The sequence below is a fragment of the Pituophis catenifer genome, unplaced genomic scaffold, assembly GCF_029215685.1.
Source record: "Pituophis catenifer annectens isolate HBS135680 unplaced genomic scaffold, rPitCat1.0.hap2 SCAF_3, whole genome shotgun sequence".
Lineage (NCBI taxonomy): Eukaryota > Metazoa > Chordata > Lepidosauria > Squamata > Colubridae > Pituophis > Pituophis catenifer.
Window position 1 is genome coordinate 76,209,989 of NW_027256883.1, and position 15,931 is coordinate 76,225,919.

Consider the following 15,931-nt stretch of genomic DNA (forward strand, 5'->3'; position numbering starts at 1 on the left):
CTGATTGGAGCTGAGCATTTACTGGCTGGATGCCCTTCCTGACACCTATGTGGAGCTCACAGCAAATATTTTCTCTTTGTGGCCAGAATGAGAAATATTTGCCACTATCTAGGATCAAACTCACAGCCTCCTGATTGTGAGGTGAGAACTCCACCTCTAGGCTACAATGCCACTCTCAGTGAAATATACAAGAATAAATAGAGTTAAAAAAACATGCATGAGTAAATGCACATATCCCCATGCCCCTCACACACACACCTATAAAACTATACAGGTTTAAAATATAGGAAGATAAAAAAGCTTAAATTGTCTTTGCTTGACACTAAGGGAATAGCACAATGGGAAGGTAGGGAAGTTTCTTAAGGGAAATATTTCAGCAATATGACATGACTCAGAAAGACTGTTATCTAATGATGAGTTATCACATCTTGAAGGCATCTAAATGCTGTAGAAGAAGCTTTGAAGTCTGTCTCAAGGAAAAGGCAGGTAAAGGGTGATATGGGAGCACACCATAGCTTGGATTTGGAAAAGTATACAGTTCTTGATCAATGGCCTTGATGGTGAAGGAAAAACAAAGCACTGGAGCTAGGAAAAAGCACTAAAATTTTCCACGTTATTGTCCTTTTCCTTTCCCCATCACTCCAAACTGTAATTACTTAGTGAATCATAAAAATATACACGTGAAATAAGTCATTAAAAAAAAACAAAGCTGCTATATGGTCTACATATTTGATCCCAAAGCTATTGCTTCTTTGCATTGTAATATCCCACTCCTAATCAATAGTTCTTAGTTATGCAAGATTAAATCTAAAGTACAAAAATAACAATGGCAGTGAATTTATTTCACAGAATATATCGTAGTTAAGCTAAGGAGAAATTTATAATGTGAACATTATTTTAAAAAAACAAGATAAGGTAAATACAATTGTTTGGGACATCTTTATGCACTTGCACACTGCTACAGATGATAATACATGATAACATGTTAAAGGAAGTTAATGAATTAACACATTGCACAGTAATTAATTAGTTCTGAGTACACTTTAATAATCTGGGAAGCGAAAACATAGATCAGTAAAATCTATCTTTTACGAAAACAAGAACAATTCAATTAATAACATGCCCACCGTTTCCTTGGAAAAATAGTTGAATAAATATTAAACATACACAATTTGTGGCTTGATTAAAAAGTTTGTGGAACCATAATTAGCAACAGAAGATTGAATAGACATTGTGTTTGTCTTTTCAGAGTTCACATGTATTGATAGGGAAAAAAAGTTGAAAAACCAGGAGTAAACACTGCTCCTTTTATTGAATTTAGAAGATGTCTAGCAGTGTAACTGAATCTCAAGGTCCACAAAGGAAGACCCATTTGCATATTAATCCTGGCCACAATAACCTTGTCCTATACCCTTAGTTGGATTTTACAATTTCTTGCTTTCACTTGTACATAATTCTAGGGTTATTTTTGTTTTTTTTTTACAAAACCATTTGGTAAGTATAAAAAAACAAAAACAAATGCAGCCCCTAAGTAGCTCATGAATAGGTAGCGGAAAACCTTAGGGCAGGAATGATGTTAAAACAGTTGTAACGCGTCAATTTAATTTTTGTTACAAATTATGCGCTGAAGCAATATAATGCTGCAAAACAAACTAAATAAAGCCTCCCAACCTCTCCATCCTTCCTGCTTCTCATTAGAGTGGATCATTTTGGAACAGTTGGGTTGTTCAGCAAATAGTTTATGCGTTTAAAATATTTATATAGTCACCCATTTTATAGCAAGCTCTGGGTGGCTCCCAATCAAAATTTAAAACACGCACCTTGTCTGTACTACTTGGTAATACATCTGAAAAACTTTATCCTGAAAAAAAAACAACCCTGTGAACTCCATAAAATACTTATAAAACCAAACTCCTTTAAAAAACAAAGAAAGATATTTTGATTACTGTATAAATATTTCTGTGGAATGAGGTGAATGAATAAACAGCTAAAGCTGCAGTGAAAGAGAAGTCTAAATGGGAAAACAGTTTTTTTCCTTAGAACTACAAGCTTCACAATGAGACCAATTCTTTCATGTTAATACTCATCAGTTCAACATTTCTTCCCGGTGTTCCAAGAACAGAATCTGCTCATCTGGCACAGACTTCTAGAGGAGGCTTGTTGAAGGTCCTTGCTCTTTGTAAAATAAATGGGGGATGGACCAATTAATATATCTTCTCAAGAGTGATCTTTTAGCTATCAGAGTTATTTGGTGAACCATCAAAGGTAGCAGTAGTTCCTGTTTCTATATTATTTGTGTTGATATTATATATTAAATTGTTGTTCACTGCCCAGAATTTTTATAGATTGTTAAATCTATAAATGGAGACTCTAGAAAGAGTGCAGAGAAGAGCAACGAAGATGATTAGGGGACTGGAGGCTAAAACATATGAAGAACGGTTGCTGGAACTGGATATGTCTAGTTTAATGAAAAGAAGGATTAGGGGTGACATGATAGCAGTGTTCCATTATCTCAGGGGTTGCAACAAAGAAGACGGAGTCAAGCTATTCTCCAAAGCACCTGAGGGCAGGACAAGAAGCAATGGGTGGAAACTAATCAAGGAGAGAAGCAACTTAGAACTAAGGAGAAATTTCCTGACAGTGGAACAACTTGCCTCCAGAAGTTGTTAATGCTCCAACCCTGGAAGTTTTTAAGAAGATGTTGGATAACCATTTGTCTGAAGTAGTGTAGGGTTTCCTGCCTAAGCAGGGGGTTAGAGTAGAAGACCTCCAAGGTCCCTTCCAACTCTGTTATTCTGTTCTGTTCTGTTCTGTTCTGTTCTGTTCTGTTCTGTTCTGTTCTGTTCTGTTCTGTTCTGTTCTGTTCTACTCTACTCTACTCTACTCTACTCTACTCTACTCTACTCTATTCTATTCTAAATAACCACTGCCTGTGAGCAAGGCTCCCCCATTTGCTTAGTCTGTAAGCAAAAGCAGGTGAAAAGCTAAAAGGAAATACTGTTTGGCTATCTCCTGGGCCTTTAGTGTTGAGACACTTGACTAATGTCACAGGAGATCGATAAAATCAAACTTTATTTAAAAAGGACAGGGAAAGAAAGAATATAAATATCCCCCTTTTAAGTAGCATGTAGAAACTTTCAGCGGCAAAGGATATGAAAAATACGGAGCTGTTCAACAGACAGACAACATCAAGAGAACCTCTAGTAGAAAAATCTAATGCTTGGATGTAATGCAGAATCTATGCTTGAAGTTGTTCACAGGATAATAGATCTGCTATTAATATAGAAAGAACTCTGATGTAAAGACTTGCTAATTTGCTTAAGACATACAAGGAGTAAGCATGTGTAGAGATCATAATAATCAGTAACAACAGGTTAGTTATTTAGCTTTGTATCTCCCATGCTGGAGAGGTTCAGAAGAATCTTAGGGCTGCTGAGGTCAAAGAGGGCCAAGAGGGATACTCTAGCTCAGGTCTGCAACCTTAAACACTCAAAGAGCCATTTGGACCGGTTTCCCACAGAAGAGAAAACACCGGGAGTCACAAAACCGGGGAGGGCATGGCCAAGTCAACATCACTCCCACCCAGTCACATGACACACACCCCAGCCACCTCTACCTAGGTTTTGTGGCTCCTGGTGTTTTGTTTTCTGTGGAAAATGGGTCTCTCTCTTTCTCTGTATCTCTTCTCTTCTCTTCTCTTCTCCCTCTCCCTCTCCCTCTCCCTCCCTCTCTCTCTCTCTGTGTGTGTGTGTGTGTGTGTGTGTGTGTGTCTCTTCTCTCTCTTTCTCTCTCTGGGTCTTATCTCTCTCTTTTTCTTTCTTTCTCTGTGTCTCTTCTCTCTCTCTCCCTCTCCTTCCCTCTCTCCTTCTCTCCCTCCCTCTCCCGTGGGGGAGGGAAGGGACCCCTGAATTGGTGCTGGGTGGTGGGAATCTGATGTCCGGAGAGAGAGAAAGAGAGAGAGAACAGATGTGAAAGATCTGTTCTAAGAACCCTAAAAAAACCCAAAACCAACAAGTGAGTGCATGTTTGTAAAGCAGCCCCTTTCCCAGCCATTCTGCATCCAGAATATAGTTTGGCTATAAAAGACAGCTCTTCCTGAGTTGCCATTGCCCTTACCTTTTCAGACCAGGGGAGAAGTGACTGGGAGGGGAGGGTGAGGGGCGGGGCCTGCCAGTGGTGGGATCACTTGACAGGGAGCCGAAGCAGAGGGGCGAAGGAGCCGCATGCGGCTCTGGAGTCACGGGTTGCCGACACCCGTTCTAGCTTCATCTTGATTCCACCAGAGGGAAGTCTAAACCATCCTAGCTCTGTATCCCAGTCTGAAATCCAATTGAAAAATTGGATACAGTATTTCTACCAGTATCCTCTGAAAGAGTGCTAACCATCTTCTCAACAATCTTCCATAAAAATGGAAAGTTTTAGTCTCTGTAGAGACTAAGAAAGATTATGTTGACAGAGATATGCAGGAACTGTTACCTAGATAAAAAGGATTAGGGTTAGTGCTAGGGTTAAGTTAACCATTTTTAAAGTCCAGAATAAGATATCTGTCAGAAACAACTCAGGCAGATAGCTACCTAATTCACTGAACAATAAAGTGGAAGTGTAGACTTTCAAGACCTGTAATCATAGCCAATCTCAATAGAAGTAGTTTTAACATTCCATCAATTTAACATTGATTTTCTGGTCTGATCTATCTAGTGGGACTGGCAGATACTGACCAAAAACTGTCCATCACTGTGGGATACAGCAGTGGTTTCTTAAGGACGGGGTGGAGCATTGCTTCTTTATGATGTAGCACAAGCTACCCACTTTCTCAAGGAGGGATTTACCACTGCCTGGATCTAACCATGTGGTCTCCTGGGTTACTTTGACCAGCTTGCGGGGACATGACTGTAATTGTACCCACAGATCCAAAGAGTCATTGGGACTCACAGGTTTGAGCTATTCTCAGCTAATCAAGCCAGACCATGTCTCAGTCAACTCCAAAGAAGCTGCATACTCTAGCTCTAAATGGATACAAAGAACTTTATGCAATAGATGCCTTTGCAGAGCACTGGTAGACATTCCCTTGGCCTTTCTTTCTCAGGAAGGATAGGATCATCTTAAATAGTGCTGCCAGCTGATTATCTGCAGATGAGATAAGAGCAGAAAAGGAACCATATTTTCTTTCAATGATTACCTCACAGTAAACCTAAATAAGATTTTACCTGTATCTAATCATATTTGGTTCATCCTCTTCCTCCAATGCTCTAAGGTTCTCTTTTGTCATTTTATCTTTCATTGTTCTGCAGAGAACCAAGGGGAGATGAATGAGTCCATTCAGGCACAATCCGATCTCTGACCATCATTGTGCCCTCTTTCCAGGCAGTGGCTATGGCCTCAAAAGAACCAAAAGAATCACAGCCTTACAAATATCCCCATATTCCCTGTGAAACCTTTTTGCAGTGAGGAAAGACTAAAGAGGACTTCAAAATTGACAGTGATCTGACCATGACAAAAGATTAATAGTTAATATCACCCAACTCCAGATATCACGTTCACTACTCTGGTATAAAAGCAGGTCTAATATGTGACTATTTCTGTGAGCCAGGCTTTTAATAATCCAGGTCAGGTCTATTGTTGCCATGATGCCATGGAATCTGGGTTGCTTTTGACCGCATACCAAAATTAAAGGAAAATGAAAATATACAGTATGAACATCTGGGCAATTCTGTTGCTAACCAGCCACAGTGGAGAACAGCTTTTTTTCAAGAAAAGAGGTAAATAGAGTCTCTTTCCTTTTCTGCCCTCAGAATGAGGTGCTGGGAATTTATATCAGTGCATTTTATGATCCATTGAAGGGCCAATTTTTGATTTAGCCTACAGCCCACTTCTACCTGTTGTTCTGTGCTGGCTTAGGGAAGTACCTAAATTAGCTGAACTGACCATGGGATCACCTCAATGTTGAAGTCTCTTGCCCTAAATACCTCAAGCACTTAAACTCCCAGTTTATACCATACATTTTCAGGAACACTGTAAGTCTATGTTAATGTTATGGGCTGCTGGTGGCCAGCAAAGCTGGCAGCAGAGTCGGACAGTGAGGAGGTTGGGGAGGAACGTGGGCCAGTCCTGGGGGCTGAGGAAAGCTTGGATGAGGGCTCTGCATTGGAGGCAGAGAGGGAGGTAGACAGCAGCAAGGCAGAGGAAACAGCTGGAGCCCATTCCCAGAGCTGCCAGAAGACAAGAACAATTAAGAAAGCAGGGTCGACTTGGGACTAAGGCCACACCTTGGAGATAATTGGCCCCTCCCATAGGAAATAAAATGGGCTTTTATTTAAAAGCCCAGGGAATGGGCTTTTGCAGGAAACAATTCGTTCATTCCGTGACTCTGAGAGACTCTGTTCCAAGTTTTGCCTTGTACTGCAGTTGGAAACAATTTACATGGCAGCTTGCCAAACGAGATAAAGTGTGTTGAGAAATATTCCTTTGAAAAACTGTTTGGACAAACGTTGCTGACTGTGAATGAACATAATTCACAGTTGTATAAATAAAAGAGGTTTGCCAGTAATTCCTGCCTCCTGCTTATTAAGGGAGCCTAGGTCAGAACAGTTAGGCCACCCCTGAATGCAGCTGTGATTGAGAAAAATTATTTTAAAACCCCATATGTTTTTGTATATTTAAGGATAATTTAAACAAGTGTTTTTCAATTTGGCAACTTTTAAATATTTGGACTTCAACTTCCAGAATTCCAAAGTCAGCAAGCATTTCTGGGAATTGAAGTCCGCACATCTTCAAGTTATCAAGTTTGGGAAACATTGATTTAAGCACTGCTCCCTATACCAAGGAGGTTGATTCTGATTTCTACTCCATCTGTGATGAACATAATGGGTAGGGCTTAGACTAAAATCTTAACTTGATTCAACCCTCTAAAATCACTGTGCTTTCCATTAATTATGACTAAAAAGACAACAAATGGCAATTGCTTTTGTTTTCTCCTGTGTGATACTGCATCTATTTAATCAATTTTCCGCCCACATTCCATTAAAAGCAATCTGAAATTGAACTAAATTTGCAGAATTATATCCTCTCATGAGATTGTAACACATGCCAAATTGAAGACAAAACATGGGATTTTTTTTTTTTTTTGTCGTTAGAGATTTGCCAATAACATTTTATTTCTTGGCAGAATTGAAAATAATGTTCAAGCAGAGTTGACTCTTCTGAGGGGATAAATCTGCCAGGTTTCAGATGATTAGGTTCAAGGGTTTTATTTTTGGTATTCTGGTTAATGAAATACCTTGGTAGTACAGGGGTTTAAGGCACCCTGTTATTAAGCTGGTTATTAAGACCAGCTGCCTGCAATTACTGCAGGGTTCGAATCTCGCCAAGGCTCAAGGTTGACTCAGCCTTCCATCCTTTCTAAGGTAGGTAAATTGAGGACCCAGTTGTGGGGGCAATAAGCTGACTTTGTATAAATATACAAAAGGATGAAGGCTATTGCTGAGCACATTGTAAGCCGCCCTGAGTCTTCGGAGAAGGGCGGCATATAAATCAAATTAAAAAAAAAATGTTAAGACAAATGTCCAGAAAGAAAGAAAGAAAGAAAGAAAGAAAGAAAGAAAGAAAGAAAGAAAGAAAGAAAGAAAGAAAGCTGATTCACAGTAGAGTTTTAAAAATAAATACGTCAAATGGCCTGCTGTGATACTCTTCATTTTCAATTCACTAGTGACTCTTTGATCAATGTATGAAAAGTCTTCAGTACTGTGGCCCTCAGGCTAATGAATTAATCCTCAGACAGCTCTTATGATGATTTGCAACCCTTGAACTAAAGGATGGAACCTAGAATTGTGTCTTTTTCTACAAATGGTCACATCTGTTAGATGCGAGTGAGGACAATTCTAAACTCTCTCTGGTGGTTCCAATCCAGATGCAGCCACCTATGTCTATATCTTGTTATATAAAAATGGTCTCATTTCTTTAATTAGAATCGCTTTCATACAATTCACTTGTAGATGAAAATTATAGATATAGAAAATTACTTTTTATAATAATTTAGATACTACAAAAGAAACAAATTTAAATTTATACATATATCTGACGACGTATGTATATCTTGTTGGGACACCTAAAACACTGAAACAAAAAGCTCAGGTTCATCTTCTGATTTAGAAGAACAATCAGTTTAAAATCCATAAGACTATCTGGGAAGTAATTTGGAAAGAGAATAAGCCCCATTAAGGAATTTAGTAGCATTTTTGTTCTTTACTATAATGTCTTAAAATATTGTTGTTTCTTACAAAAGATTTTGGTGAAGATAAATTAAAGGTTTTACAAGATGTGTAGTTTTTGGGAAACTGACCTTGGTAATGCATTATAATGAATATTTCTATGCATGCTTGTTGCAGTCTGTTAGCATTGTTAATGAGTGATTTTAAAAAAGTTTATTTCACAATAGCATTCTTATCTCACTGCCTGCACACCACAGAAATACACAGTCAAGGTTGGAATATACGTCTTATAGCTGACCTTTTTGATTTCGGAAAATTTAGTAGACTGGGACCCCTCCTCCACCTTTCTAGCACCCCTTTCTCAATTACATATGAATTGACTCAGACTACTAATCCATGTAATCCGGTACCTGCTACTTTGAGTGACTACAGCTTTCCCAGGCTTTCCTTTCCAACCTCTTTTAACTGAAAATGCTACACAAGGAATCTTAGACCTGAAACAATACACTGAGGAAATCACTGAAATATTCACATGCAACTTCACTAAAATGCTTATTTTAAGTGTGGGAAATCCACCATTAAGAAATGATTTATAGGTAACTCTGAAGGATTTTTAAAGTTCTAAGGAATCACCTGTGAGTTGGCTTGTGACTGTGGTAATGATCTCTAGTTTACGATACTGTTAATTTGATCCAGTTTAGATTAGAGATTAAGGTAAGAGGCAAGAAAGTGAGAGACTGAGAGTTCTAGTGCCACTTTAACCAAAAGCCAGCTGGGTGACCTTGGACTCTCTCTCAGCCCAACTCACCTCACAGGGTTGTTGTGGGGAAAATAGGAGGAAAAAAAGGTGTGTTAGATATGCTAGCTGCCTTGAGTTATTTCTAAAAAAATACAGTAAAAGTGGGATACAAATCTCATTTCAGAATGGAGATACCAATTTATTGGGGTTATGATAGGAACAAAAATATCATGGGTTATTCTTAAACTCACAGGCATATCTTAAGTTGTCTATATCCTGTTCCTTTTGTATTAACAATACAAAATTGACAATAATGCAATGGTTTTTAGTGAAGAGATTCACCCCATTATGTGTTAAAAAAAAATACAGAGCAAATATGAAATGGTTTGGGAAAATACTAGGATCATATTGTAAAATGACCCAAAACACATTGTTTAATAGAATTAGTTGCAAATAAACTCTTAATTATTGAGTAGCATATACAGTTCCCATATATAATGACACATTTTTGGGCAGTTTTGAAATGCATTTTAAAGAATTTAACAGAAAATTTGACAGAAACACATATTTTAAGAGAAAATACAGTTTCAAATGTAGATTTAACTACAAGGTAAATGATATGGTAGATAAAATAATTGCAGGTTGATGAAAAACCAGAATCAAATATTATGAGTAAACACATGTGAAAGTGACCGAGATTAGAAATCCTAGCCCTTCCCAACTGGTACTTTCTGCATATGATGAAGATCTAACTTCATATTTTGTACATAGCATGGCTAATAGGAGTTGTAATCCAGCACATCTGGAAGACACTTGGTTTGGAAAAGCTGACCCACCCACATAGAGCAGCAGTTCCTAGAGATTTTTAGTCAATGGATGTTATTCTCAAAATGCCAAATTCAGGGCTGGCTTAAGTTCTTTGTAGGCTGTAACCATTCATTCATTCATTCATTCATTCATTCATTCATTCATTCATTCATTCATTCATTCATTCATTCTGCTTTTTAAGTAATATATCCCAATCATATTGGATTTTGTTTCTAAAAAAGATACACAAAGAACAGTATCATATATATTCTGAATGCTATTGATAATATAAATGTCGAAAACAAGAAAACGGTATTGTTTTCTCTTATTGTGGAAAATGTCTTTGATAATTTTAAATGGCCTTTTATATTCACAATATTTAATATATTGATGAACTGTAGGGATTTTCTTGCATAGGACATGGCATTTAGAAAGAACAAGAAGCAAAATGGATTTCCTTTCTCCTTCCTTTTTCTTTCAGCTTTTGCAAGGAAGATATGACAAATAATAATAATAATCAGGAAACAAATTGGAAAATTAAGAACTACATATTGTATGAAGGTGAAGTTGCACTTACAATTATTCATCCAAAGGATTCTTTAGAATTAATAAGCAATATGGTTTGGTATAAGGATATTGAATTAATTAATAAGAACAACACTGAAATGGAGTTTCCCTAAAGAAAAAAGGCAACATTTGCAGCAAATGGGATTCAGTATTACCGTTAAAGCAATTAAGTTCTTGGGAACTCACTTAATAAAAACAATGAGTATTTATAAAAGAATAATGACTTCTAGACTTAGAAAAATATAATTAAAATTATATTAAATTTATTTAACATATATTAACATTGTCCTGGAAGAACAGCAGCAGCAAAAATGGATATTTACCAAGTTTCGATTTTCTATTTGTGGTACGAAATCTCGTATAAAACTACCAAGCCAGCTTCTAACTTACATCACAGACTGGATTTTATAACCTTATGTTTGGGTTACTTCTATTGAGAGAGCAGCTCTCCAAACAGCTTGCATAAATAGCTTTAGTTTATAGAAATAGAAATGCAAAAACTATTATACATTATTCAGTCAAAAGCAGCAGATTAAAGCTATGGAATAAACACAGAAAAAGAATGAGTCCAGATTCATTGGCCCTGGCTCAGTGTTAAATATTTATTTAATGAAGCTGAATATACAAAAATGTAATCTGTGGAGAGAGAATAATTCATACAGAATTATGAATTTCTAATTCTTAATAAGACAAAGATGAAATCCTTTAAGACTCTCTCTTCACAATGGTCAGAGTCATCTTCAAATAAGCAGTATAGTTCAAAAGGAATTGCAAAAACAGGGCAGCATATTTGGACTGAGTATGACTAGAACTCTGAACTCTGAAAACTTTGCAGAGTTTGTTTACAAGCTCTGAAATATTACACAGAAATTAAATAAGTTAAAGAGTGCATGATTAAATCGATGCAGAACTGAAACAGTATAATTGATATGGAACAATGGGAATATAATGCATTTAACCTAACCCTGATACCGAAAGAAAATTGGGTATAAGATGTTTTACTATTAGTACATTATGCCAGTGCTGATTCTCAAAATAGATAACTCATTTTTTAAAAATTAATAATCTGGTTGGAATCACCCATTCCTATTCACCAACAATATTGTAAATAAAAACTAGCTTAAAATCCTGGGTGAATTACATTATTTGGAAAGCTGAAAAGGCTTAAATGATATGATTAATTTCCTCTTCTTTTACACTCTGGGAATCATCTATTTGCGTTCTAATACGATCAAGAAACTTTCATATTAGAACGCAAATAGATGACCCCAAATTTGTTGCAATTGGTTGTTTGCCATTGTTTAGGAACAGGGGAATGTACAAATGAACAAATAGGTAAGAGGAAAAATTAATTCCTGCTTTCAATAGCAATTCATATTTAGGACACTATGATTTTGATTTAACTTCAGCCTTGGCTACAGATACTTGGGCAACGGTTGGGAAATAAGTTCTGAATACAGAAACAGTTCTTGTTCAAAGGCTTTCAGAAGGAAGCCAAAATAAGCCACTGCAATCCCTCTGTGTCCCCACTCTCTCTTTATCAATCTGTACCAGTCTGTGCACTGATACGGAAGCAGTTCAAATACATGCTGACAGAGATTTTGTTAGGAAGATGTCAATTACAGCTGGTAATTGTCAGTGCTGATCTTTAGGAAAAAGGTAAATCATTGACAAGTCTTTCAACACAGCTATTACTCTCAGTTCAGGGTGACATGAACAGGAAGCTCTCAGATATAAATCAGATGTCCACAAATATATATATTGCTGGAGAACAGAACAGAAATCCTATGTTCTCCCATCTCTCTCAACTAAAAAAACCCCTCTTTTGTGAAATTCACAACAAACATTCTAATATTCTTTAAACCATTAACCATCTCATGACTATAGCAGATCTCTGATTCCCCATCCCACATACAGCTCCTTACCTTCCCAACGTACAAAGGATCTGTTCCCGTGTATTCTTCAAGAACGAAGAACTGGTTCCACACCCAACTCCTCTTCATTCGTTGATGAAGAAGCAAGTTGTCCGAGAGACTTTGTCCTTGGCCTTTGCTTGGAGGTCTGCTAGTTCCAGATAATACAGTCGTAATGAGGTTCATCATAAAGCAAAAACTGAGTCCAAGCCACTTCTTTGCATTGTCCATTCTGCTTGATGTCCGCATTTTCATGAGGATTGTCCTCTAAAGAATCCAATAGATAGGTCCGTGAAACTTCCAAATAAAGCCTTTCAGTGATACTGGGCAAGCACCTTAAAGGAGAATAATATCCTGTAAAGTTAAAGAAGATCTACTATCAGTTTTTTTGGGGAAAAAAAACCCTCTTAAAAAAGAAAAAAGAAAGCTAAGCCATGGAGTATTTGATCTTCCTCATAAAAATGTAGGCCTATTGCATATAAAGGAAGCTTCTCGTTTGAAATGAAGGTAATAATTGACTAGCTAGAGAGGAAGACCTTGCTAGGAGAACTGCTGGATTTCACTGTATTATTAATTGACTTGGGTTAACAGATATTTTCTTTGGAAATATTTATGACCAAATGTCTTTGATAGTAGTTACAAGGAGAAATTCTGTTCGTATAAATTATAATTCGTAACTAATAACTATGCAATGATTTCTCTTTCTCTCCCTCTCCTCATTTGACTTCTGCAACATTTTCATTGTCACCTATAACATTTTTTTGATCAGTGATATTATAACACTTTGATTTAAATTTAGCAGCTGCCATCTATTTTTCACTTTCATTATTTTTTTAGTAGTCAACCTTCAACCGCTTTAAGCCAGCTTCACATTTTGGCTTGCTTTTTGAAAAACCAGTGACATCAGCTAATGCAACATTTCTGGAGTTTTGAATGGTTGGTTAATCATTATGTTATCCAAAAAAGGTGTCCTAATACTGAAAGAAACATCTCCCAATACTTCTAATGCATATAGTTGTGGGCATAGATCTTAGTGAGTCAACATATTTTTTTCCTCAGTGAATCTGAAAGACTAATTTGGACCAAGGACCAAGGACCAAGGACCAATATGGTTCTCCATAAGAGGATGTCTCATCAATTTTTTAAAAAATGTTAAATTAGATGGAGACTTTATTTAGGTCTTGTTTTGTGACAGTCTTTTCTTTCACTGTTTTGATGGACTTAATGAGGTGGCCTTGCAAACTTTAGTTGGTCAGTGTAATTCAAGAACATTCTTCTTTTGGGGCAAAAGTGTTAAACTTTGTATTTTTTTGGGTTAAACACATTCTCAGGAAAGATTATTTTTTAAAAGTCCACTAGGATCTAACTCTACACTCTGTTATGAGTTAGATCAGGGGTATCAAACTCACATCATCATGGCAGCATCACGTGACGTATCAGGACTTTTCCCCCCTTTGCTAAACTGGGTATGGACATGGCCAGTGCATGATGCATCCGGGCTGCAGGCCGCGAGTTTGGCAGTCCTGAATTAGGTTACTGATTTGACTATCAGTTGAATTATTTTAACTACATGAATGAAAAGAGAATTGGCCAATCATATTTTGCTTTTAAGTAACTTACCTCCCCCCCCCCAAAAAACAAATATTATTGTGAAATTGTTATACTACTCTGGAAAAGATGCATATATGTAAGTAGAACTGGTAGCCTAATCATATTTTACAGGCATGAGAAGCCAGTAGATGAACGGACACTGCAAGTCATAATATTGCCTTTTTTTTTTAAAGTGACAAGACCAATTAATAGGAAAAAAATCAATTGTAATCATTGTTGATTAAATATTGCTGAATGTATTTTGTAAACAGAGTAAGAAGAGGAAATTCATTCAACATGTGTTCTGAAAATTTATTTATATTTCTGGATGCAACCTGGAATCTTTCCCCATTCTTTTAACCTAAGGCTACTGCAGCTATGAGGAAAACAACTCCTATGGTCGAACATTTCATCATCTAAACCTGTGATTTAGGTTGTTTTGTGCTGCCGTGTGCTAGTTGCTGCGAGGAGGCAGAATTAATGGTCTGAATTTTGAAAATGAAAAGTAAAAATGTCCAATTTCCATATCTGTTAACATAGACAAGTTGTGTTGAGCTACACATGTTTAAAACTTCAGATTTGTAACTATATTAGAAATACCCAAGTATTTTGATTCTTTTATCAACGATGCAAGTCAGTAAGTCTTACCAATTCGTTTTCTGACAGAACTGTCAAAATATGATATGATTCACAGTAATATAGATCTTTCTCTTTCCCTCTCTTATCTCCTTCCCTTCCAAACTATTAGGACTATACAAAACTTCAAAGGAACGCTTTAATTCAAAGAAGATCGGATCAGATTGCCTCTACTGAATCAGATCTACGAATCGAAACAGACACTCAGTCAATGCAGCAAATCAAAGCAGATAGCTTCAAAGATTTGATGGCTTTCCCACTGCTTCTGTGGTCCTTACAAACAACATACAATGATGCTATAATATCACTCCCACATAAGGCTGAATGCTAAAGTTTGGTGAGAGATGTGACATGAAATGATAGGCTCTCTAACACTGACCCTGTGTAGCTGATCAATGTGTTTCATCATCACATCAAACTCTTGGGGTTATCAGAGATCTTTGGTATGGCAAGCCTTACACATTTTCTTGGTTCTTGAGTTGTCGAATATGACCTGCCTTTGATTTGCTTTCCCTTGGGGTAACAGAATGGTGAAGATTTGTGCAGATCACCTATGGTGATGTCCGGGTCAGTGGGTGGAGTCTCCCACAGGTTTTACTACCGGTTCTTGCGAACCAGTCCAAACCGGGGGCAACCCACCACTGATAAACAGGACAATCAAACAATCAGAGTGTTCCTTCTCTACAAAAAAAACATTGAGGACTCTTTAGTTTGGAAAATAGGTGACAAGCCATGGTATACGACAGTGATGGCTAACCTTTTTGCTGTCATGTGCCAAAAGCAGGGGTAGTGGGGGGGATTGTGTGTGTGCATGGCCACACCCATAATTCAATGCACCCCATCCCCCCACGCATGAGCGTATGACCGCCCCTCTACCCCCCGCTTTTGGCACACAATGGCATGGTGGGCCTGGTAGGCCCATTTTTTTGCCCTCCCCAGGGTCCAGAGCCTTTCTAGGAGCCTGGGGAGGGCGAAAACAGCCTTTCCCACTCCCCTGGAGGCCCTCCGGAAGCCCAGAGCCCATTTCCTAACTTCCGATGGGCCAGGAAGGCCTGAAAATCAGCTGGCCAGCGCGCACATGCGTGCTGGACTGAGGTAGGGCAACGCTCTCGTGCCCACAGATATGGCTCCGTGTGCCACCTGTGGCACCCGTGCCAAAGGTTTGCCATCACGGGTATACGAAATCAGGCGCAGCATAAAATTGCCCAGTGAGCTAACTGGGAGAAGTTTTGCAAAAGATATGAGAAAGCAATTTTTCACATAGCACGTAACTGAACCATGGAATTAATTACCACACGAATGGTGATGGCCGCTAACTTGGATGCTTTTCAAGAGAATTAAATAAATTCTATCGGGGTCTATGGTGTTCGAAACTCGGTTGGAGTTACTTCTAGGTTGGAGCTTCCAAATATCATTTGCAAGGAAAAAAAATATCAAAGAGGGATATGTCCCCCATCTCCTAATTGAAAGCT

The 15,931-nt window shown here is 37.7% G+C and overlaps 1 protein-coding gene across 1 annotated transcript in view; it reads right to left on the reverse strand.

The window, feature by feature from the left end:
- CDH20 (cadherin 20) overlaps positions 1-12,488 on the reverse strand; it is a 50,673-nt gene extending 38,185 nt beyond the window's left edge. Inside the window, exon 1 of the mRNA XM_070942568.1 lies at positions 12,246-12,488. Within this exon, the coding sequence (XP_070798669.1) occupies positions 12,246-12,488 (243 nt within the window). The remainder of the gene's footprint in view (positions 1-12,245) is intronic.
- Between the last annotated feature and the right edge of the window lie 3,443 nt (positions 12,489-15,931).